The 25448-nt window shown below is 39.5% G+C and overlaps 1 protein-coding gene across 2 annotated transcripts in view; it reads left to right on the forward strand.

Annotated features, from left to right (window-relative positions):
- The window catches only part of MMRN1 (multimerin 1), a 39878-nt gene extending 22244 nt beyond the window's left edge, over positions 1-17634 (forward strand). For both annotated transcript variants that reach the window (XM_008641315.2, XM_017744268.1), the window contains exons 5-8: positions 2604-2777; positions 7233-9212; positions 14994-15140; positions 16265-17634. In XM_008641315.2, the coding sequence (XP_008639537.1) occupies positions 2604-2777; positions 7233-9212; positions 14994-15140; positions 16265-16686 (2723 nt within the window). In that variant the 3' untranslated portion in view covers positions 16687-17634. The remainder of the gene's footprint in view (positions 1-2603; positions 2778-7232; positions 9213-14993; positions 15141-16264) is intronic.
- The last annotated feature ends 7814 nt before the right edge of the window (positions 17635-25448 follow it).

The following is a 25448-nucleotide window of genomic DNA, read 5'->3' on the forward strand; positions in this document are numbered from 1 at the left end:
ACAATTTTTGGAGTTGGCATGCATCTGTGGGCACAGGTGCCTGGTCTCAAACAGTGGCCCTTTTCCACTGGAAAAATGTTAGTTTTCTTGGTGATGGCCAGGATGTGAAGGATGCTTTAAATTCCTTGAACTTTCTTACTACCTCCCTGTTCTTTTGAATCTATTGATGCTTCAGTTATGTTTGTCTGCACTGGCTTTTTGTACAACCATCTGCTGTTCCGTGCTGTGGTGTTGTTGTCACCTATTGGCCTATATCCAGAAACATTTTAATGAAGCAAATAAATAAGGCAGGTTATGTTCTCAGGTCTGTGTTTTGCAGTTTTCAATTTACTCTTCTGGGCTGTAATGCATGCTGAGAGAACAGGACACCAGAATTAAGATTGCTGCTGATTTTTATGGAGATTTTACACGTGTCTGTGCTTGTATGCACGTGTGTGTTTTGTTTTAAATCTTAATAGAAAGAAAAAGAGAGGGATAGATTGAATCTGGCATGGAGATATAGAAAGGTATTTTCAAAAGGGAATTAGGCTGTTGCCCCTTGGTGATAATGTATGAGCAATCAAGTCTCCCTGGGCTGGAGGGAGGAGGATGTTTAGTAAAGCAGACAGGGCCTATTATGAAAAAGTGAACTTGATCGATAGAGCACTGAGACATGCCACTTCTGTTAGTAGAATTATGCTCTGAGAAATAAATCTGGAATTGGAATCTCTAACCTCCATATTAATTGCCTTTCAGTTATTTTTAAATCAAATTGGGTCAGTCTAGAAAGAGAGAGATACCTGTTTTGGCTGTCAACCCTGCAAACATGGCCTGGGGCCAGGACTGACTGCCCTGGTCTGTCATTCCATCAGCACCTGCTCTATAAGCCAGATTCTGCTTCCAGCTGCCACTGTGCAGCCATGACACTTTCAGGCATAAAACCTCACTTTCAGGTTCATCTAACTTCTCTTCCTCCCTCAGTGGGAAATGATAGAAACCAAGCTAAAAAAAGCATTACACCCTGCAGGTTAGTTATCAGTTTGGGTGACCATGCATGAGCCACTTATGAATTCAAATCCCTTTCTCATAGTAATAATTCTACCAGAAGCAGGAGTGTCCAGACCTGTTTGTCTCTCACAAAGCTTTATTATGAAGACAAAGGTCTATCAATGTCCTGTCTTTGCAGTGCCAGTCAGAAGAATTGCCAGAGTCCAAGCTAGATGGTTGAGTTAGAAACTATTTATTATCTGTATAAGTAGATACCTTGGGCAGAGAACACAGTTGGAGATCCTAAGATCCTAACCTAAAAGAGCCTTATTCTCCAGGCTCTTCCAATACTGGCCTTTACAGCCAACATGCCTCTGCAGGAGAGCATTCTCATGGGTGTTGGCCTGCTTCATCTGTGCTGATGGGGTGCATTTAGCTCATTTTCTGGGTTTTCCCATATGCTACCAGGTTAGATAAGACACATGTATTTTTTACATACTAAAATACAAGTCATCAGAAGAATATGCCCTTTAGCATATAACTTGGGATGTTTTGGAGCCTTTAGACCCCTGTACTTAGACACGATTTCTGATTAGAACTGTTTGCTGCCACAGGAATAGACACTGATGCTGTGATGAAAAGTGACAAAGGATCAATAGCAATACTGTAAACTTACACTAATAAATATGTGTGTGCAATGCTAAAGAATCTCTTCCACAGCAGTTTATTAAGTCATAGTATACATAGCCCAGATCATTTGGGGTAATATATCCAATGTCAAACATAGGCCATTTAGGCTGAATTGTTGGAGATTTTCTAGCTTTGTTTACAGGAGTTCAAATACCTAATTTTATCACCATCTTCTGAAAATCCCAGACTAAGTTTGGTACCTGTCACCCATCAAACTCAGACGCCTGGCTGAAGTCGAGTGGGGTCTTAATTTTCAGCATCAATGTGTTCTTCGCCATTCCCTATCTTAAAAGCATCCTTCGAGGCCTTTTTATTCCTGAAGAGACTACAAGTGTCAGCAACAATTCGGGCAGGTTTTAAAATAAACTTGACTTTGTAGGTTGAGCTTCTATTTTTAATGACAGACTAGTCATTATTGCAAAGTAGTTTATCTATTAGCTGTTTTTCTGCCTTGCTTCTGTGTTGAACAAGTCTTTATTTTGACCTAAACAATGGAAAGATGATGTGTTCCTTCAGACACAAGCCTTGCAAATTCATGAAGTTGTGTTATAAATGGTAAGTAAAAATGAATGCTTTTGTGATTGTGTTAAAGGAGATTGACTAAATGAGAGTTAACTGAGTACCCTGTAGGGTGCTACATGGAGGAAGAATGGCATTATGTTGATTAAAATATGCTAACCATTCAGAATACCCTTGTAGAATCATAAATACTTTATAATGGATACATATGCTTCAGTAATTAGTAACTACTGTGCTGCTGAATTTCACTAATAAATGATACATGACAAAAATCAAGATGATTCACTCAAAACAAAAAATTCAGAAACTTTTCACCGCACTTTTTGCTAATGTCTCTCAAGTCGATTATGCCTTTTTTTTAATTCACTGCACAATGTTTTAACACTACTTGTTGGGGTTTTTTCTTCTCATTTTGTTCCCCAACCAAGCACTTTTTCAAAAAATGAATGAGAAGATTAGCAGTCAGGAGATGAAACTGACTTTTCTACAGAAGAAGGTTGACAGCATTGCTGCTGCAATGAATGATGTGAGCAAGATGCTTTCTTCTCTGGAAGGCAAAATCAATGAAGATAAGGGCAGAGACTTCCAGTCTTTTCTAAAAGGTAAGAAAAATAAATTAATGTAATCACTCACCCTGTTAGAGGTGCCAGGGGAAAAAAAGCTAAAAACCTTCATAGACTGTCCTGTTCTATCACTCAACACTTGTAGGGAGAACTAATTTTTTAAATTTCATTTCATAAGAGAGGAATTTGTTTATTTCAACATTTGCTATGGTGTTTTTCATAGTGACAAAAGATTTGTATTCTTGGATACTTCATCATCTACATGGTAACTTAAGCCACTAGCAAGGCATTTTAATTTACTTAGAGCTTCTGCAAATATTCTTATCTCTGTTTTTGTTTATCTGGCAGCCACTAAAGGATGCAGTATTTGCTTTGCTACCAAGTCTAACTAATATCCTTTGATACGTAATTCACACATGCAGGGCAAACTATAAGGAATTCTGTGGTGGTTGTATTTATAACACAGCAAACATTCTGCTGAATAATTTGTCCCTGATCATATTAGGCTATCTTTGATAAACATGATCAGTATATGAGAAAGACACAGCTAGAGATCAGGAGCTTGGGCAGATCCTCACCCGCAGAATTATGCATGCATTCTTCCTGAATCCTGGAGCAAGACCTGTGTGTTACACAGCTACAAGTGCTGCTTAACAAACAGATTCACTGAAACTTTCATTTCTTCAATGTGCATTATTTTTCTCATTTTTCAGGAATTTTCCCCAAACCATATTTTACACTTAAGAATCCAGAGGACTTTTCTACTGTTTAGAAATAGAACAGAGGTTCTGGAGTGCCTTAGATTGACATAAAACTGAATGAAACAATAAGTGGTTTTGTATCTCCCTCAAAGTAGGATCTCATTTCTTGTGTTTTCAGTCCTCTGTCTCCTGAGCTGCTCCTGCACATGCTAGATGGCTCTCTTGTATGCAGTTCATTCCATCTCTTGATCGGTGACCTGCTTTCACCTCTCCACATATTGCTAGATGGCATTCTTGACCTTTGGGTGCACATTTAATTTGTCTTTGAATATTTTCCATTTCCCTTCTGCTTTGTCCTCATTCTTTTTCGTATATTCCACTCATTCTAGCTGTCATTTTCATGCTAGTCTAAGAGGTGTTTTTCTGCATCCTATGTTTCTGCTTCTGCACTCCCTACTGGTATTTCAGGGTCTAAGTCTTTATTACAATGTGCTGTTCAAACCCCTCCCCTTCTTTGAAAATGTGCTTCAAGCCTTTATTGTTTTTACCTGCAATGTTTTACATTATACCTGCTTAAAAAAAATCTCCAGCTGATGTCCCTTTTTTTTTAATTTATCTTCTCAATCTATCTCCTAATCAAGTAGCTCCAATGAACAAGATGCTATCAACTACATTCCTTGGCTCTAATTATGAGCATTCCAGTACAGGTTATTCTTGACTTGTACATAGGTAAACATCAGGAATGAGGACAGGAGGGGAGAAAGAAAAGGTTAGTGTGTCTGTTGGCGTGTGTGTGTAATGACAAACGGCAACTGCAGTTTCTGTCCAGGAAATATTTGAGTTGTACTCAAATGCATAAACAGCATCCTAAAGTAGCAGGACCTGGAAGGAGCTTCCATGCTGTCCTGTAACTTTGTACACAGGTGCAGCATAGGCACATCAGACTGGCTAAAAATAGCTCTTAAAAGCTCTCCTGAAGCAAACCACAACTTTCCCCAGTATGGCTTTGCTGTCCTGAAGCAAAGTGCTATCAAAGCACAGTTAGGTCTATAGTTGCTTCATGTTATACAGAGATTTTCCTTCTTCACCTACTTTTCCATTTTCTTCTTGGTGTGCCCAGGTCCTTTGCTCACAGTCCATGCATCACTTTTTTTCTTATCACAGCAATTGTAATGTTCTGCCCAGCTTTGTATCAGGGTTTCTTAGGAGTGAGGTCTGATTCTATGACCAAGCAATTCAATACAGTTTGAAAAGTCTTTAACTCTTGGTTTCATCTGTGACTTTGGTGACACAAATGTCATTTGTTGATAGAGGGCAACACTCACTGGAGTAACTGATATGCTCCTCTAATTTTGTTAGTGAAACCTGTTGTGCATTTTAAAAATTGCTTTCAGTACTCAGGCAGCTGTTCTGGTTTTTTACTTAGGGAAAATAATTTTGTGCTCTCTTTTTAATTTAAGAAACTCTGCTTACTTCCTGCTATTCTTTTCTTCCTCCTTTAACTCTGTGTTTAATACGTACCTTTCCTCTTCGTTATTAAAATGTACACTCCTTTAAAAATGAACTCAATAATGGAGTGTTAATCACTTTCAAGTCAGAAATGTCATTTACAGCTGCATATATAATCTCAATTCAGTCTCCTGTGTACATACATTTATTTTGCACATTATTCTTCAAATAATTGAAACTGCAAAGAGAGTATATGTTGACACAGAGTAATTACGCCCTTTGGTTTTCAGCCAGGAAGCTAAAATTAAAATTTATAATCTCATAAGAAGTGCAAGAAATCTTTAACTTTCACAGGTAGTTTGGACCTTTCTATTTCAAAATGAGCAATGGAGAAATTGAGTTACATCCATGAATGCATACATGTATTCTTAGCTCAAGCCTTACAGCATACCTAATTGTCACCTACAACACAAGTTTGGGTTAGGTCTTTGTGTGGACAAGTGTGCTCCCACAGTCCCTGCCTAGTTGTCCTAGCCAGCAAGCAGCAGGGAGAGAAACCCAAAGCTGTCTTGTTTATCAGGCTCCACACTCCCTTGGTAATGGGAACACCCAAAAACCAGAGCTGAGCTCCATATTGCCCTCATTATCCAACTAAATGGAACAGGAATAGCAGAGAGTGAGGCTGGCACCTTCTTGGCTGTCACAGAAAGAAAAGGTCAGTGCAGACCTGTGGAACACCTCTCACAGATGAATGGCCTGTTATCAAGATTTGTTGCTGAGATGAAGGAATTTAATTGATTCCTCACAGAAGGTTTAGAGTAATCTTGGTTCTTTCCACAGCCATTAAATTTTTCTTCACAGCTCATTGTGTCTCAGAGCACAGAACACTTTTCAGCATCATAAAGCAGCCTGACCACATCATAGCTTGGAATGGTTTTCCTACATGTCAGTTTTTTGAACTTGGTTAGTATCTTGGTTTTTCCTCTCAGCTGCCAGGACACCTTTATTCTCAGATATTTCAGTGTGCACATACATGTGCGTATTCTCGTACATGTGTCTGTCTAGTCATTTACTTGCTCTTTGGATAGTTAAAAGGAAGTCAATAAAGGTAATCCCAGTATTATCATTATTGTTTATTATACTTTATACAAAATTGCTGTGACATTTGGGACCTCAGTTGACAATAATGGAGTTTAATTCTTAGGAAAGTTCGTGCTGTATTTCTGACGTGGCTCTTTCCTGGGCTAGCAAACTTGGGTCTGATTTCCTGATGTTTTACTGCACTTGCTGAGAATGTACCTTCAAATAAGTTTTCAGAACATGCCTCAGTGTTTTAGAGATGAAGAAATAAATTCCAGTCTGTAGAATTAATTGAGAAGAAAATGGAAGTAGGGAACAGATAAATTCTGCCTTTATTGATACAGTTTTAATCAGAGAACCTGTGGTCATTGAGGCATTGTAGAGGTTGAAGAGTTTAATCATTATGTCACAGTCTGACTGCAAATGTTCATAGGGTTTATAAAAATTGTGCACAGAATGCATCAGTGTTTTAGTTGAACATAAGGGCTACCTTTGGAGAATAAATTAATAAAAATCCTTCTAATCTCGCACCAGAGCAGAACTACTGCTCTAATTGACTGAAATATGTTATGCAGAACTCTTTTATGCCTGCCTTGACCTCTCTAAGGCTATATGGGAAACATACCTTCATGTTGTTCACTGGGGCAGAATTCCCACACATTCACTTCTGCCTAGTGCTTTTCAGGATCAGAATTCCTAGGAGCTGTTTAAGGAGTCGTAGTATGCAAGCCGTAAAGTTTCTACCTTTAAAATGTCAGCATTTTGCAGCAGTTGTTGTGTTACTAACTTTAGATATTCAATAAGCTGATTTTTTTTATTTTGCTTCTTTCTCGCAATAGTGTGTTTTATTGTCACCTAGCACATACAATACAGCAGGAAGGTAATAATCTCTGCTTTTACTTCTTGACCATAATGTTGTAAAGCAGATGGTTTTTGCCTTGCTTCCCTAGTGGAGAAAGGATACATCACTTTTTATGAGCAAGCCACAAAAGCATACAGATCTCCTTCTGGTTCTCAGAAACAACTTAGCTAGGAGGTCAAAGTCAGAGTTTGCCCTTTCAAAATAATAGCAAAAGTCGCACTGATTTCAGTAGAAACAGGGACTTGACATTCTTCAGCTGTAAATTTTGCTCTGTGTGTGGGTAAATTGGGGTAGGGATGTGTGTCACCTCTGTGCAGCGCTGTTTGCTCACGTTGTGGGAAAAACTTAGATGTCATAGCACAGTTGGTTTGATTGTTTCCATATTTCTTCTTTTCTCCAAAGGTCTCAAATCCAGAAGTATTAACGACTTAATCAAAAACGTAGTTGAAGAACACTTTCATGTGTTTCAAGGTGAAATGCAAGAGAGCATGGCTCAGATTTTCAAGACTATGTCTAGTTTGTCAGGTGACCTTGAAAATACAAAAGAATTAGTCAAGCATCTGAATGAAACCCAAAATAAATTTGCTCAGGAGAAAGATAGTGGGCCAACAGAACTTGACATTCTGGAGCTGAAGAGTCATATGGTGCAGATGAGAGAGGAAATGGCCCTCACTTGTGACAAGCCTGTGAAAGCTTTACAAGAAAAGCAGAAGTCCTTGGAAGTTAACTTGGAGCATCAACAGTCAAGAAGTGTAATTTATTATGAATCTTTAAATAGGACCCTTACTGAAATGAGAGATGCTCATGAACAACTGTTATCAGCTGAACAGTCCTCAAGGCAAAGCATCCCCTCAGCAGATAAAGTCATGGAATACAATGTTACAGAGTACATGTTCACCCTGCATGAGAAAGTAAAGAGACAAGGCATGATGGTACTGGAGATCTATGATGACTTAAGAGTCCAAGATAGCAAGATCAGCAATCTCAGTGTTGCACTGGAAATTCAGAGGGACTCTGTTCTGGGGGTCTGTGATGACATGTTGTCAGAGAGCAGGACAGATTTCCAAGCACAGCTGGCAGCAGTCCAAGAGAGCATGCTTGTTCTAAACAAGAGTCTCTCTGATGTGTTCCTTCCATTGGGCAGTAAGATGGACAAAATGAATGAGCAAATTAATGATTTGTGCTATGATATGGAGATCCTGCAACCCTTGATTGAACAAGGAGTACCTTTTAGTCTGACTTCTGAGTATGAGCAACAAATCCAAGCTCAAGAATTCAAAGAGAAACTTGATAACCTCACTGTTGTCATTAACAGAATGAGTTCTGCAATGAAGGAACTTTCCAAAACTCAGGAAGGACTTAAAAATGAATCTCAGGCTTATCAGGATCTGTTTGAGAGTCGTGTTAATGAATGCTCCATGGAAATAGAAGATGGATTAAACAAGACCATGATAGTAATAAACAGTGCTATTGATTCTATTCAAGATAATTATGTACTGAAAGATATGCTACATGCTCTAAGAAATGAGACTGGAGTTTGCTGTGGCAGAGCTGAGGAACTGGACAGCCTCCTGGCTTTCATTCCTCAGTTCCAGCAGTGGAATGAATCCCTCCAATCACTGCTCTATAACAAGAAATATGAAATTACTTCACAAGTATCACCATCGCTTTCTGATCTTCCATACAAGGAATCTGACAAAAGTATCCTCCACAACTTCAGTAGAGTTTTCTATATTTTAAATGAGACATCATCAAAAGTGGAAAAGCAGCAACAAGATATCAGCCGCCTGGAAGAAAAACTATTTGACTCTGTGGAGGGTTCAAAGGACCATGAGGTTCGCCTTCTGAATGTAGAGTCAAAAATTTCCAAGCTTTTGGCAAACAACTGTGTCTCGCTCAAAAAACCGAAAGCTGCCTCAACAGAGAAAGAGCAGGTGGTCTCACTTCAGCTCCAGGCACTGAGTTCCAGGATCAAGGCCCTGGAAGCCAAGTCGATCCGTTTCTCAAACATCATTCCACTTGTGAACAAGACTGCTCATGAGGCCTGGGGGCTGTGCCAGGATGCCAACAACAGCATCCAGAAAGTGAACGCAAGCATACCTGTGCTAATTAAATTGGCTCAGCCAGATATCCCCCTGCTGCAGAGAGGCCTCAAGGAGCTCATTGAATCTGTGCTTGAAGTAAAAGCAGGAGCTATTTTGACAAATTTAACCCAGCATGTTGACATATCGATGGTAAATGCAATGAACAATATCACCAAACTTCAGAAGCCGCTGAAATCAGTTATAAAGAAACCCTCCCCAGCAAAAAAAGTGGCAGCAAAACCCACCATGAGCCTGGAAAGCCGAAGCCAGAGAAACACAGATAATGCAATAGATCCAGGTAATGCGTTTTACTCTACTAAAAATCAAGGTATGTTTTATAAAGATTTATGTAACAATTGTGATGAACTGAGTGGCAGAACCTGACTGAAAATAAATAAAAAGTCTAAAGACTGCTGTAAAGAGTGTTTCAGAGGAACTTGAGATTAGTCTCTTGCTTACAATAGAATTTATTTTGCTTATGAGGAGATTTTGCACTAAGGCATCTAGAAGCTCCATTTAATTTTCCTTAATAGGTTCCCATCTGATCAGTTTAAGATATATATGTGCACACGCAATCAGCTGAGAACTTGACCTTTGAAAAGTAGCTGATAGTTTAGACCAAATCTGAAGAACCAGAATGTCGCACCTGCATCTCAATTAGCAATTTCAGTAGGAAAAAAATGTATGCAAGCTGGGAGAGAAATATGGAGTTGCATCAGTACTTTGCAGTGTCAGCAATGATGAAAGGTATCAAAAACCTGAAGCAAGTGAATACAAATGACTGTAAAGAGGCTTTTGCTGGCTCCTTCAGGACTTCCTTGAGAAGTGCAGTTAGTTACAACAGTGTGTTCTTGAAAAAGCAGGAATCCAGCCAATAAAGTAAATTTGGCTCCAGTCCACCAGGAGAGCAGCTCAGCTAAGCAGGAGCTGCCATTCTTAAAAAGGAAATTTTGAGTGTGATCTGCTTCTGAACTTAAATTCAAATGCCATCATGTGAAATGAATTCATATGAATGAATTCACAGAAGTACAAACTCTTGAGTTATGACTTTTGCAATCATGCTTGAGTGAAAATCCACAGCACAAGATGATGTTTTATGGAAATATAATTTCTGGCACAATACAGAAAATGAAGAGTGGATGAGTGACTAGAAATACTGAGATGATTCTAATTCACAGTAAAATTAGACAGATTTCTTAATGACAGAGACATGTCCAGATACTCTTGAAGATCCAGACCTGAATACTTTCTGTAAAGTACTCTTAAACCTTTGAACATTTCTAAACCACTGTTTGGTCCCTACTGCAAGCAGATGTAGAGAAAGTAAGAACTATTACTCTTGTTCATGTGCTAAGGCCATGGGCAATCTCCTTTTCCCTCTCCATGCTTTTTCCCTTCCTTTCCACTTTGCTCTTTCATGTCTTCCTGACCTAGGAACAGCATTTCTCAATGATCAATGGAAAGGATCCTCTATAAAGCCATGATCCCATGAGTAGCTTGGTTTCTGATGAAAGCCATCCCCGTTGAAGGATTGCAGTCCTTGGTTATCTTTTCAATTAGAGAGGGGACACAGCTATTAGAGGAGGCAATCACACTTAAAAATGCACCAAGGTTTGTCAAATCCTCACTACAAAGTAATTTTAATATTTTGCTGTTAAAAATGGCACTTCTTCCTCAGTCATTTGTGTTTTGTCTGTTCCTGCCAATGCACAGGATGGAAATTCAAAGTCTTTGTTCAAAATTTAAATTAAGAGAAAATGAGATATGTCTTTGATCCTTCCCACACCATGTACTTTGTTGGAAAATATCACTAGTGCTACCTGCCTGGAGCACAGAAAGGTGCCAACTGCTCTGGTTTTCACTCCAGATTGATGAATTAATGTCTTTCCTATTTGTTATTTATCTCATACTCAATTTTAACAAATAACTTGCTTGATAGCTTTGGATATATGCTCACTTACATAAAGTGCAGATCTTTGCTGATGTTGAGAAGCCTTATTTTTATACAAGTTCTCTATACAGCAGTGTTTATGCTGACTTTTCCATCAATAATGAGATTTGGTACTTAACAATATTTCAAGCCTAGCAAAGCCACACATTATATTTCTGTAAGTTAAAGAACCAAGACCATTACCCTAATTAACAAATATCCATTTTCTGCCTGGGTAGATTTTACTTCTCTATGAAAGATTTTTCTTGCAAGTTCTAGGATACCATCAGAGATTTGTGTTGCCTCTACTAAAATTTCTAGAAGAAACTCTAAGGCACAATTGGCTAATTATAAGATGTATTTAATCTCAGACTGCCTTTTTCAATTAAAAAAAAGGAATAAAACTATAGAAAGAGGTGAATGACAATTTTCATTGACTCCAATATGTTCAATATTTGAGCCTCCTCTAACAGATTAGGGTTTTAATTGGCTTTAATGTGTTTGGGATTTGACCCTGAGGTAATACTTTCCTAAGTAATTAGTTGAAATCGAGAAAGCAACGTGAGTTTGCATTGCATGTGCAGGGACATAAACCTTTGCAGATTTCCCGTATTGTGGAATGAACTAGAGAGGATTTCTATGTCAGGTGGAGGCTCCAATACGTGTATGAGAGGTGAAGGCACCAACACTTCTCCTGATGCTGACTGATATGGCAACCCAGGGTGGATAAAAAAGTGATGATCTTAAGACAGCTTGAATATCTATTATAGAGGAGAGGACAACCTTAATATATATGTATTGCTATGTATCTACATACAGACATATAGACTAATCAGTCTTGGGTGTGGATTATGGCTGGTCCTACTTTCCGATGCACTGTTCTGCAGAAGTGTGTGATGCAGTGTGAGGGCAGTTCAGCTCAGTTCCCATTTCCCTGTTGCTATTAGTGCTGCTCTCTAGGGAATCTGTGCTTTCCAAAGGTGAGTGTATTCTCTTGTTGCATGTCTTGTATTAGCTATGGATTTTGCTTTATTCAGATTATGCCACCCTCCCATCAATATGAATAACTGAGAGTGAAGCTGTGCTATATTTATGTATTTAAAACAGTGCATCTATGAGAGAGGTAATTTCATTTCATTCTCACTTTCTTTGTGTCTTAATTCTGATTTTGTTTTCACAAGATTTCTGACTCCTAACAGAATTGCAAAGTTCCATTGTTGCTTTATCATTCAAGACTTAATTTCAAGTTAAATTAACCTATTCAAATGTTTTCCATCTTGTGTTTTAATTGCACACATGTGATGGTTATTCCAGTTCAGTTTGGTGACATACACTTCAAATTCGCATATTTACTCTTTTGACTAATGGATTGATGAAACTGTTGTGTTGTTTTTAATTTGGTAGGCCTAAAATCATCCCACTGGAGTTATTAGACACCTCTGCTTAACAAAGAGACAGAGTTGCCAAAGTCCAGGTAGCTCGGGTCTGTCCTGACAGTCCACCCCACCCAAAAGTGGAGGGCACCAGCTGAGGCACCTCTCCTCCCTGCTTTTTGCCCACTGTCAGCCTGAGAGTGCTAAGCCAGAGGTGATTAATAACTATAGGCTGACAACCAGTTTGACCCTGTGCAAGCAGGGTGGTTTAGTAGATTCTCAGGCTCTTCCAATCTCCTAGGGCTTCCTGAGAAGCAGGTACTGATAACTGAATACTGAGAAAGTGTTGGTAGGTTACTTCCTGGTCAGAAGAATTTCCAAATTGAACTACTGGAGTCAATCCTTTCCATAAGGAGACCATTAAATTGCTGAATATTTGTTTTGCTTCTAACAACACCCCGGTAGATACTGACAGAGCTTCATTATTTGTTTGAAATTTGTTTGCACAGCACTGGCAGTCTATTTCCCAAAAGAACTTCTGGCTGTTTGCACTCCCAAAGAGTAGCAAAACTGAGCATTAACTGGCTCTTCTCACTGCTACCATAATAAGTGTAATTAGCAACTACATTTTATTCTCTGCTAGTACTGGCTACAATTTAAGCCTTTAATTTATAGTCTCTCTCTTTTACTCATCTACACTACTAAATTGTCAAAGATAAAGTAACAATAAAATATTTACTATAGTAGGAAATCCTTTCCTAATCTGAACCTTCTGGCATCTTTATCCCAAGGAGATTATTCAGACATGGTGTCTCAAGACACCCTTCAGTAAGATAAAAGAAAATACTGGGCAGAGGAGGAGCCTCAGCCAGAAATGACAGCAGAAAGATGCTATTATGGCATAGTTACATGGAGATTATTGGTGCAGTGGAGATCTGCAGCGTTTGCCTCTTGCTCTGAAAATCCTAACTTGACTCAAACCCCCGCACAACTTCTCCTATTCTAGAAAATGGAGGAGCTTCCCTGATGCTGTTAAGCAGTGCTTCACCTGGAGGGTTAATTTAATGTAGCTAAAGCTGTGTCTAAATTTGAATTAACTCCAAGGTTAAGTTCGGGCAGAATCACCCCACAGCAGACTTCCAAAGCACTAGTCTCAATCTCATTATCGTTTCCTTTTAGTGATCTTTTTCCTGATTCTTGGATTTACTTCTTGTTTATGATAAGCAGAGGCCAATTAGCAGAGAGACTGCTCAGCTCTTACAGGAAGCTTTTGTATTTTGGGAATATGATAGAGTCAGCACAATCAGCTGTTTTCCTTCCTTTTCTGCTTTTCTTTGACACTTGGTAAATCTATGGATGCTTGGTAAATATCAGTGAAATGTTGTGGGTGCTCGGTAAATGTGAGTGAAAAATAACTTCAATGAAGGACTTAGCAAACTATTATCTGAGAGAAAAAACATTATTTCCTCATGTCCAGTTGCCTGGGCTGTGACCCCAGTCATGACAGTCCTAAATTGCTTTATTTCAGACATTACAGAACAGACATTCTTTTCTGTGAAAAGAATGCCTGTTGTGTTTATAAATCCATATGCTGTATCAGAGCAAATTCAAGTGTCACTGCACAATGTGCCTCAGCATTCTGCTCACTGAACTAAAATATCACACAGAAACAGTTTGCCTTAATGCAGCAGTCTGTGAAATATCTGGTTGGTAAAATGAAGATAACACTGGAATTACTGAAACATCTATGTGAAATCCAGCTTAACAGTTTCCTGGCAATAAGTAGATGTTTTTCTGCAAGACTTTTTCGGTTCTGACCTACAAACCTAGATTTACCATCACAGGACTGTGTGGAGTTCTCTTTCCAGAGGTCTGCAGGTAGTTCCTGGCAAAGAAAAGGCTTGTTTTCTAAAATATCTGACTTTTATTTGACCATACCAAAAGCAAGCAAAACTGTGTGGTTTGGGAATGCTTTGTGTTCAGAATTATTCATAGCAATATTTAATTTTTAATGTGACCTGAATTTTCTCCCCCCAAAAAACTGCTATGACAACACGTTATTCAATTACACTCAGTAATTACTGTCTCAGAGCTCAGCAGCACTGGCCTGACAGATTTATCTGTATTGGCTGAGTGTAATTTGGCCAGCTCATACCTAGTTGGAAACAGAGGCAAGGACATCCTCAGTAAGGGTGCTCTGCAAAGCTGCCTGTTTGGTGTAATTTTTCTTGCTTGCAATCCAAAATTCCTACAACAATCTTGGTAGATATCCTGAAATTATGGAGTTTTTTACGGACAAATACTTGAAGTGGCTGGGATAGCATTTAAGACCTTTCATCACCAGGAGCCTGACTCTTCTGCAATGTTTGTGACGTGCCTGGGTGAAAAATACCATAGACAAGACAGTCCAACCTGAACACCAGCAGTACAAAATCTGTTTTGGTACACCCAAGGATAAGATGGCCCAGTCCAGAAAGAGCAGCCTGATCTAACTTCTTTGGAGGACATTTTTTCTCACTGCATGTTCCTGACCCTCTGAGGCTGGCAGAACCTAGAATTTACAGGTAATCTTGAATGTCTTGGAGGATAGCTGAAGGTGTGCTGTGCTCAGGAAAAGAGGGAGGCTGGACAGGATCTGAAGTTGGCCTTCACTAAGAACTTCAGCAGAAATTGTGAATTGATAAAGAGCCTTTCCAAAATACTGCATACTTAGGAAGTGTCTCACTGTCAGGATGTTGCAACTGAGGCTGTTGGATTTCCTCTCTCTCTTTCACAGGGCAGTTTTCAGCGTGTGCCAGTTCCCCGTGCCAGAATGGAGGGACCTGTGTCAATGACAGGCAGAGTTTTGTCTGTGCCTGTCGCCACCCCTTCGGAGGAGTCAACTGTAGTGTGAAGCTGGTGAACGACAATTCCCTGAGTGTTGGCAAGTACAGAATTTAGCAGTGCAATACACCATCAGTCCAGGCCTCTGCCCCAGGGCCTAATTACAGAGCATTTGCTGGTCAGAGGTCTCACGTTTCACTTTAACGAGTGACAACTCAAGTAGCAGAGTCCTGTGTTTTGGTGCTGAAGACATCAATCCCCACGGGTGACTCATGATCTCTTTTTTTAATATGACCAGATGATGGGATTAAATTGTTTTGGGACCTGCCATAATAGCTGGAAAGCTCCCTGCTGGAATGTGCAGAGTGGGAGGGTGTGGAATAGATATATTTGAACACGATGTCATGGATTTTGAAGGTGGAGGTAGAATCACATCGCTGGGGAATACTAGTTTCAATGCAGCCATAAATGTTCTATAAATACCAGTAGCTACCAGGATGTGTGGGACTATGGCCTCCAGAAATCATGTTAGGCTTGCCTCTGGCTTTCATCAACAAAGGATGCAGCCCTTGAAAGATTTCAAAAGGGAAAAAAAAGTGAAATTATGCTTATTCGGTCCAGAAAACAAATAAATAATTTACACCCAGGCCACATGGAATGTGAATTTTATGCATCTTTCAGCAGTCATTAGGCTGATTTTCACTCATGACAGTATATGAATAGTGAATGAAATCATTTGTACAGAAACAGGGAATGATACTGTGCAGGCTCAGCTTGAAGAGAAACACATATACTTTTATTCCCTCATTTAACATCATGAGTGCTAAACCTCCTCAGTGTTTGTCTAAGATCTGTGGTGAAATTCTTGGCTTCAGCTCTCTCACATGAACAGTGAAAGAGATCCTGGGGTGGGAAAAACTAGGAGGGGGTGTGGGGTGGAAAGAAAGCTCCCTTAGTGATACCATAGATAAACAAACATAAAGTCCCCTTGCTGTTTCTAAAATTTTTCTCTGGTGAATACACCAAGCACTAATTGTGAAGAAAATTACTCTTTATCCAGTATAGACAGATGTGTTTATGCAGGAATACTATGTTTCATTTGCTCAAGGTCCACCATCCACAGGATGATGTGACATCAGAAAGTCTGCTTTTGATCTTCTGGCTGGTCCAGGTTGCCTTTGTACAATGTAACATCACTTGAAATTGTTATTTATTCCTTTCCAGATTTTTCAAAAGGATCATACAGATATGCACCTATGGTGGCTTTTTTTGCTTCTCATACATATGGAATGACAACTCCAGGACCCATCAGATTTAACAATCTGGATGTCAACTACGGTGCCTCATTTGCCCCAGCAACTGGAAAGTTCCATGTTCCGTATCTGGGGGTCTATGTTTTTGAATATACTATTGAATCATTTAGTCCACGTGCCTCTGGCTATCTGGTCATTGATGGAATAGACAAACTTACTTTTCAGGCTGAAAGTATTAACAGTAATAAGTACACTGACAGAGTAATTACTGGAAGTGCTTTATTAGAGTTAAATTATGGTCAGGAAGTCTGGCTCAGACTGGCAACTGGCTCTATACCAGCCCAGTATCCACCAGTAACTACCTTCAGTGGCTACTTGTTGTATCGTACCTAAGTCAGTCCTAAATGCAAAGTTAGTCAAATGAAGCAACCTGCAGGTGAATTTAGCTTTGCTTTTAAATACTTTGTTTCTTTAACAGCACTAAGTTTCCCAATGTAATGTCTTTTCTAGTGCTGATCCTCCAAGATGTCCTTTGGCTGTAGCCACGTGTGCAACCACAAGGAGTCCATAGGTTGGAGATAGGGGAAAACAAAGCATCTTGTTTATATTAGCATGATTTGGAAGCACAAATCTAATTATGTTCTACTGTTACATCACATAGACATACTCACACAATGTTGCTGAGAATCAGTTCTCAAGAGAAAGCTTGTTTTGATTATTCCTTTACACCCTCACTGCAAATCAAAAGTGACAGATAGATTTTGATGACTCAGATGCTGGATTACTACTTAGCTCATTGTATCAATTGATAATCATGGGTATATATTCTGTTTGGAAAAAATATATTTTTCATTTTGCCTACCATTATCCACCACATACTTTGATATGGGAGCATTTAATTGATTCATTATTTTTTTCATGTAACCAGTATAATGATAAACTAGGTTTTTTGAGTCTGGCAGCAAAAAACTAAGAGGAATACATTCAGATCAGAAATAAGGTATTTTTAGCAGTTTAATTAGTCACAGGATAAACACCGTAATAGATTTGGTGGATTTTCTCTGCTGCTTGAAATATTTAAACCACAGCTGGATTTTCCTTAGGTGATGTGTTTTAAGCAAACATTGTTATATTGGCTTCACACAGATTTTAGCATTTGACCTATAAAATACACAAGATTAAATTATATAACCAAAGTGTTTTCTAAGTTTGAGCTCTATAAATCCATGGTTTTGTTTGTTTCTGCATGATGTTCACTAACTACTGAGGCAAGATGAAATTAACTTCAGTCTGCATGTGATTTGTAAAGCAACAATCTAATAAAGAAATATTTTTAATTGATGCCTGTCTGCCTAAAAAAATAAACCTTCAGGTTTTTATTCTTATTCTTTGCAAAGTCCCAAGCTGCTGCAGTTTCTTGATATCCTATCCTCTGGTGTGACTGGCCAGGTTTGTTTCTGGTTATTGCCTTAGTTAATGCTATTTGACCAGGTTTTCTGTGGCTCTGTGTTTGTCTCACTCCCTTTTCCTGTTAAAACACAGAATGTTTTGAAGCTCCCTGAATTAATTTGTGCCCCACTATCAGGAACTTTTCTTGAAAACACATGGGAATCTTCAGCTCTCTTCTCAGTATTAATTAATGTACATTACAAGATCTTAAGATGAGTGTCCATGAAATGACTGAATTCCTGCCATGCTGTCTGTGGATAAGATAATCCACAGTATCTTCCCTCAGATGCATAAATCTACCTTTTGTTGTTCCAAACGGAAATGAACATTCCCCACCAGCAGCAATGGTGCTGAAGAGTGTCCATGGGCACGTGCCTCTGGGTTCTGGCTACTTGAATTACAAAAATGTGCAGCACTGAACAGCATCCCTCCAGCTTCAGAGGCATCCTATCGTGGCTTGTGGTTAAGGACAGCAGTGGAGAATTGATGAAAGTTTTCAATCCAAGCCTGGGTTTTTTGAGGTCGGAAATCCTTTATTCTCTGTAATTGACAGGTTCTTAATATACTATGGACCCTGAATGAGTGTGCTACAGACCTTTCTCCTGTTGCATACCACATTTTTTCTGTAAACAAAAATCTTTGGTATGGCACTAACTCAGCCTACTGTATCATGGCATTTTATCAAATATAATGACCACAAGCCCAAATCCCTCCTTGTACGATTTTGTCTTTTTAATGTGTTTAGTCCTCTTTATCCCTGCTGCCATTATGGCTAAATGGCATGAAAATTACTCTGAAGATTAAATTCAAATGACCCACCAGAGACTGCATCTCTGTTTTAATGTGACTTTCTTTGCCTTTGCTGCCCTTCTCTCTAAATCCTTCAATCTGGGTCCTCATCTTCACAGGCACTATTTTCCCCCAGCAATCAGATAATTTCTATGTTGTTGTACTGGTTTTCTTTCCTCTTTTCTCCTTTTTTTTTTTTTTTTCCCTCTTCTCATGAAACTACAGATTCCATTGGAGTAAAGTAAAAATTCTGATTAAAACCACATGTGTTTGAGTAACACTTAGAAAACTAATTTCCCTAATAGAAATAGTACTGAAACTAATTCTCATTTTACTATTTAAAATATAGTAAAAAATAATACTTTAAAACACTAATAAATGTATGCTCCCCTTTTAATACTGTTTAACAATCCATTCAAATCTTTCTTCAGATGTATACAAACTAATTACAGTTGGCTTTGTCTATTTTTAAAAACTAAAACGCAGATTGTTCGCTGTGAAGATAGGTTTGTATCAGTCACTGAAGCTTATTTATGGGCTTGTGATTGTACCCGAGCTGCCTGGACTCACGAGACAAACCATTGAAAAATAACTGAGGATCAATCAGTCAGCCTACCCATTATGCAGAATAGACAGCAATCAGTCTGAAATCCCAAGAGAACTTTTCAGGCATCAACCAGGGTAGGTGGTTCCCGAGGCACTTTGTCACCCCTCTGCTTTCATCTTCATGCTCTGATTTGCATTCCCTAATGACAGCAGGCAACAACTCTGAACGCTCATCTCTGCCCACAGCCCTTGTGAGGGATCACAAAGCCAACCTGAGCCTTTGTACTTCAGAGTGAACTGTGCTCTCTTTATTTGGGTGACTCAATAACCATTTTGTCTGGTTTGGCTTTGACAAGCCCATCCCATTTACTCCAGAGTTTGTGCTATCATTTCCTCACCTATACCAAGCAAGTTATGGCCGAACCCAGCCCCTCATATGCTTGGAATTCCCAGTGAGACCAGTGGCTGGTTTTCCTCACAGACCATTTCTAGCTGCACAGCCAGCACAGCTCGTGCCAAGCTCCCTTGCTAGCCCAGGCCTGCCTGATGCTGACTCGTGCATATTGCCGTCTGTCCCTACATCTGGGGTGTTTTTGTTCAATTATTTTTTTTCTCTGCGATAATAACATCTACATTGGCAGCAAGCAGGAAAGAAACCATTATTTCTGAATTCAGCAGTGACTGAAAGCATCTATTAGGAGCAACATTACAGCTAAATCCCACCAAAATCAATAGGCACCTGATGATTAAGTGCCTTTGACAATGGGATAATAAGTGCATTGAGGCAATTGCAAAACTGAATCTCCCTAGCAGCTCAATTGGGCAGGTGAGCTGGAGAGTATGAAACAAAAGAAGACAACACACAAAAAGTTTGGACATTTTCAAAGAATGAAAGTGTACGTGGCTTTGCACATCTGTCACTGGTGGCTGCTACTGGCTGCAGAAACAAATGCCTAGCAGCTCCATGCATTTCATTAACCCCTTCAGGCCATCAGATGTATCACACAGAGGTCTACATTTTTTCCTTCAGTTTTAATTTTATTGATTCATACTTCTTCCCATGCTCAGCTGACTGCTGGGAAGCCTGAGCCCAATACTCCTGCTCCCATGCTAGAGTGTTATCAACAGCAGAAGATGGAAACCTTTAATTATTGTGGAAGAAGTTTTTGTATTTACTAAATCATCCTGGTGTAATCATATTTTCAGCAGTTTTATAAGTAGTACAAATATTTCAGCAGTTTTATACTAGTACAAAGTAGTACTTTGTTTTTGAAATAGACAGTTGTTCCATCGCAGTAATTTTCCCTTTGCAAAGCTGCCATTCTCCCCTTTTGTATGATGGCCCTGATGGCAGGAGAGTTCTCAAGGGTGAGATAAAATAAAACACTCTGTTCAGATGGGACTCCAGTCAAGAGTGCATGGTAAGAAAGCTTTATCAGCAAGCTGCTTCCTAGCTGAAGTTGCTATAGATATGTTAAAACCAACGCATTGGCTTGTAATGAACTTCCTTGCCCTGCTTCCCCACCCTCAGAAATCTGTGGTGGCTGCGAGCTGAAAACAGTCTTCTGCACTCACATGTTGCATGTAAACAAACCAAAGTGTTTCTGAAAACACTGATTGCTGTGGCTGCTGTTGAAAATTCTTGTCTTAGAAAGAGCAAGTTGCAAACAAAACGACCATGGCTGTTTACAAACAGTGGGCAAGCACTTCCAGAAAGCTTGCTATTCAAATCTGCAAGAGTTGGGAGATAACATGAAAATTATCTGAAGTGCCCAGAAGTCCTCTATAAATACTATAAGCTTTCTAAATTCTTTTTTAGCCATTGGACCAGTATATCTCACCTTCACACAGATTTAGTGTGATGAATGGCAAAGTCAAGAATGGTGGCAACTAAAACAAAATCCTAAAATGACAGACTTGTTTAGATAAAGAATTATCGTCAGCTCCATCTGACGACTCTGACTCCTCTGCAAATTGCCTTGGGAGGGAAAAAACGGTTCAGCCATCCATTGCTAGGCTACTTACTGCTACTTACTGAAGGGAAAAGAATACACATGAGAAAATTGTCTACTATTATTTCCTTTCAAAGAAAGGGCCATTACCAGCTTATACAAGCGAGACAATTTTCAGGCTCAGCATTTAGACACATTCTAGAAGAACATAGTAGACCTCAAGTATAGTTTTCATCAATAATTTCTAGGGTCTAAGTTGATCACTTTGCTACCTTGGCCCCAACACCTGGCATTATTACAGCTTCTTAATAGGTACACACTATCATAATAAATGTAATCCTGGAAAAACAGGAACTTTTCTTACAAAAAAGGGAGAGAGATTCACTAAAAGCTAAAACGTAGCAGAGGAAACTGGAATGCCATCAGTAATGAATCACAGAATCACAGAATCATTTAGGTTGGAACAGACCTCTGAGGTCATTGTGTCCAACCTTTGCCTGATCACCACCTTGTCAACCAGACCACGGCACTGAGTGCCATGTCCAGCCATTTCTTGAACACTTCCAGGGATGGTGACTCCACTAGCTCCCTGGGCAGTCCATTCTAAGGTTCCATGAAGAAATTCCTCCTGATGTTCAGCCTGGACCTCCCCTGGCACAGCTTGAAGCCATGTCCTCTCATCCTGTTGCCAGTTTCCTGGAAGGAGAGGCCAAATGTGCATTAAAAACAGCCTTTATTGGCCAAAAAGTACTGATCATTCCTTTATATGTGAAATTATTTGTGTGAGCTAAATAGAAATATGATGACAGCTATGAGGAACTCTTAGCTTTCAGAGCAGAAGATATAGGTCTAGGACCACCCTTCAACTTGTCTGTGGGCTTACCTTGTTTGTATAGGTTTGGACTTTGACTTAACTAGTATATATGGCCATTATGGCCCCAAAGGAAGGTCAGATGCTTAAATAACTGTGGGAGAAAGGTACAAATCAGGGAAATAACGCCGGACATGTTTGTAAGTGTTCAACAAAATGCATAAATAACAATACATTTGCTGTCCTAAATAAGTATGAAGGGAAAAATAAATTAAAAGTAAGATATGGGGGAGTGTTCATCAACAGTTAGGATGCCCAGCTGTGAGGGATTGTTCTCCCAGCTCTCACAGCACCCAAGTACATTTGCTGGGACTGGACCACAGCCCTGCCTTTTCTCTGCCTTCCCTGTGTCCTACCCTGCATTTCTTTCTTCTTCCCTGCTGTTTCTGAGAATGACCAGGCTGCAATGACTTTGGAAATTGTTTATGATGCAATATCCTTGCACCACATTTCTCCTGAGCCATAAGATAAGGACAGATTTTTCCATCCCTCTGTTCTTTTCAGTTTGCTATGTCCTACGGGCACCCCAATTACCATCATTTTAGTTTTGTTATAGTACAGCACAAAACTCCAAAAAGCTTGTTTGGAAGAACGGAAAGAGCATTCCTTCAATCTATTTCTACACAAACACGGTATTTCATTGTTGCTGACCATTGTTCATTGTTGTTTGTCAGTATATCCTTTTTTTTTTTCCCCAGGCAGTAACAGGAAAAGCTGATGGGGAAAAATTACTTTTCAACCAGGCGATACATATTTTAGTTAGAGAATAAAGTGCACATGGGTGAGAAGCTGTCTAGTGTCCCCTGTTTTAAGCTCCATGCCATGCTTTTCATTTTTTAGAGGTGTATGTACAATCTCTCCACTCACTTGGTAGCCAGTTTCACAGCTCGGCCTGCAGGTTGTATCTCAGGTCATTTTTCCATTGACTGTGAAAATGTGTCTATGCCAAAGGCCCTGTATCAGCAGTGAAAAACCATCCATCTGTTATAAAAATACTTGGAGATCCTTTCAGGTTAAGGTACACTGTTGGTCACCCAGCAATGCTGCCCAGGAGAAGATTGTAGTCAGCAGGTAGATCTTGACGTATCTTTTGAAACAGGAGTAGAGGCAGGTTTAAAGATACCAAGGTAGAAGAGGAGAGTTAAAACCAGAGAATAGTTAAAAACATTGCAGAAACAGATAATCAAGGGAAAGAACACAGAGATTATTATAAATAAATATGTGAATTTGTTGCTCAAGACATAGGATAGACTTGTAAGGTTTTTTAACATTACTCAGAGGGAGATGAAAAATTCTCTTCTGTGCTGATCAGAAAAACTTCCTGTTTACTGAAGACAGAGAATGTATGGCAAGACGTTGATCTGTAAAAGGATGTTTCATTAAAGCATTTAAACACAAGGAAGGTCTTGATTTCTGCCTGAAAGCAGGAGGGAGATACAGAATGAAGAATTATGCAACTTCTGAAACATGGCAGGAAAGCCATCAACAGCAGCAGCAAAACTGAGGCTGAGTGGGTCTGAATAGTGTGCTTGCTTTCTTACTGGGAAGAACATGATTAAGCTAGGGGCATCTGGGGCACTTTGGGCAATCTCAGCTCTTATTGTGCTACCTCCAAATATTAGATCAAAATTGGGGTATAAGGTAGATATGGGTATATAGCCAGCCTACCCCAGCTTGTGCTTTGATGTGTATGTAAAGAGCTTTCCTTGGCTCATGAGCACTGATAAAAATAAACTCATTGAGTGAAGCGTCTATCTTATGTCAAATTACCTGATGTCAGCTGCCTGCAATTCTGAAGTCTTTTGCAGTAACTTACTGCAAAAACAGATTGAATCATTATCTGAATGAGACCCACCCAGTCAAATTTAAGCCAAGTAATTACAAAATATTTAAGAAAATAATGAGATTACATTTTGCATTTAAAAATCCCAAGATAGACTTAAATACTACAGCAAAAGATGTCCAACATCTTTTTCAGTATAAGTTTGTCAGTGTAAATTGAGGGAAGCTAAAAATGCAGGGTTGGTTTTGCAGCCCTTTAGTTCTGCTAACCCTATTGAACTTGCAGAACAAAGGCAGGTCCTCCTGCATGCAAAGAGCAGTGCTAGTGCCAGCGTTAGTGTGGCAAAGTGTTTAAAATCTCAGGCTTAGGTGGTAATAGCAATGAATAAATACCAAACTGCATGTGTGTCACTCCTCTGCCTGATGGAACAGAGCTACTTGGAGAAACACGTGCACAGCAGGTTCTTACTGCAAGGATGTTGAAAAGAACAATGTTTGACAGAAGTAAATTAACACTTACAACAGGCATATAAAAAGCTGAAGTAACAGAGAAGTGCTTGACAACATTTACAGGTTAAGAACAAGGTTCCTGCTCAAGTAAAGATTTTTTGCCAATCTCCTGTTGTGTCTGCACCTTTTGACTCTCAGGCCATTCTAAGGTGAGCTTGTGAGCCTCACAGCCTGCAATCAGAGCACTTCTTAAGAACATCAGTCTGTTTGCCATCTCTGGAGAGTACCACCAAACCAGTGAATGCTGGTACCTTTCCAAAGCCACTGTGAGAGTTAGGGTGGGTTGCTGATCTCAGGAAGAATTGAAGACTATAATCAGTTTTTAAGGTCTTTGTAAATTGGATAGATCTTGCTTCACAGCTACTGACTAAAATAATGATGTCTGGTGGTAAAAGGACTTTCTTGGAGTAGTCTTTCATCACCATCCAGTTTACTACTTTTCTTTCCACAATTATTTTCCACAGTGCTGGCAGTGACAACCCCCTCCCAGATAACATTTTTAATGAGAAATTTTTGTTTGACTTGTGGTCTTCCCGCAGCATGATGGCTCTCACCTGCTGAGTTACAGCAGCAGCCATGTGCTCATGTGTGCTGAGAACAGCATGCTGCAAGTGTTGATGATGTTGGGCCTGTCTCTTGAACCTGACAGGACTGATCACAGCAATTCACCTCTCAAGTGGTCAATACTGCTGCAACATTTCAATATTTCTGTGATGAATCCCATGCAGTTTCATGCTTTTAACTTGCTTTTATTTCCTGCCAGTTGACTCCAGACACACTGTGAAGACTCACAAGGGCTCAGTTTTTACATCCATGCTGCTCTGAGTTTCTACATTTCTTTGGAGCAGGCAGCATGTAACATATTCCCCACCATCATTGTTATGCTGACCATTCACTGCTTTATCTGTCAAGTACTTGCTTTGGGAATTTGCATCCAAATCCATTACTGCCATAATCCAGGAATGGTAAAGAAATTGCCTTGGGAACAGCATCTTTGTCTCTCACCTCAGTACACCTCTGTGTTTGGTTTTAAGGAGGTGTGTTGTGTGATCTCTGATCTGCTTCATCTTATGAGCTTTCCAAACATGGCTGGTGCCCATACACTCCTTTAGGGTCTTGTCTGCGCATGTACCACTTCAGTTTCTCCCAGAAAGCTGATTCATGTGGGCCTTAAAAAATTAAACTCTCCTTTAGTGGTAGCTCCCCTTCAAGGCCACACCTCAATAAATTTCCCTTCCCTGTTTCTCAGGCAGGTG

This window comes from Corvus brachyrhynchos, unplaced genomic scaffold (assembly GCF_000691975.1).
Source record: "Corvus brachyrhynchos isolate BGI_N302 unplaced genomic scaffold, ASM69197v1 scaffold229, whole genome shotgun sequence".
NCBI lineage: Eukaryota > Metazoa > Chordata > Aves > Passeriformes > Corvidae > Corvus > Corvus brachyrhynchos.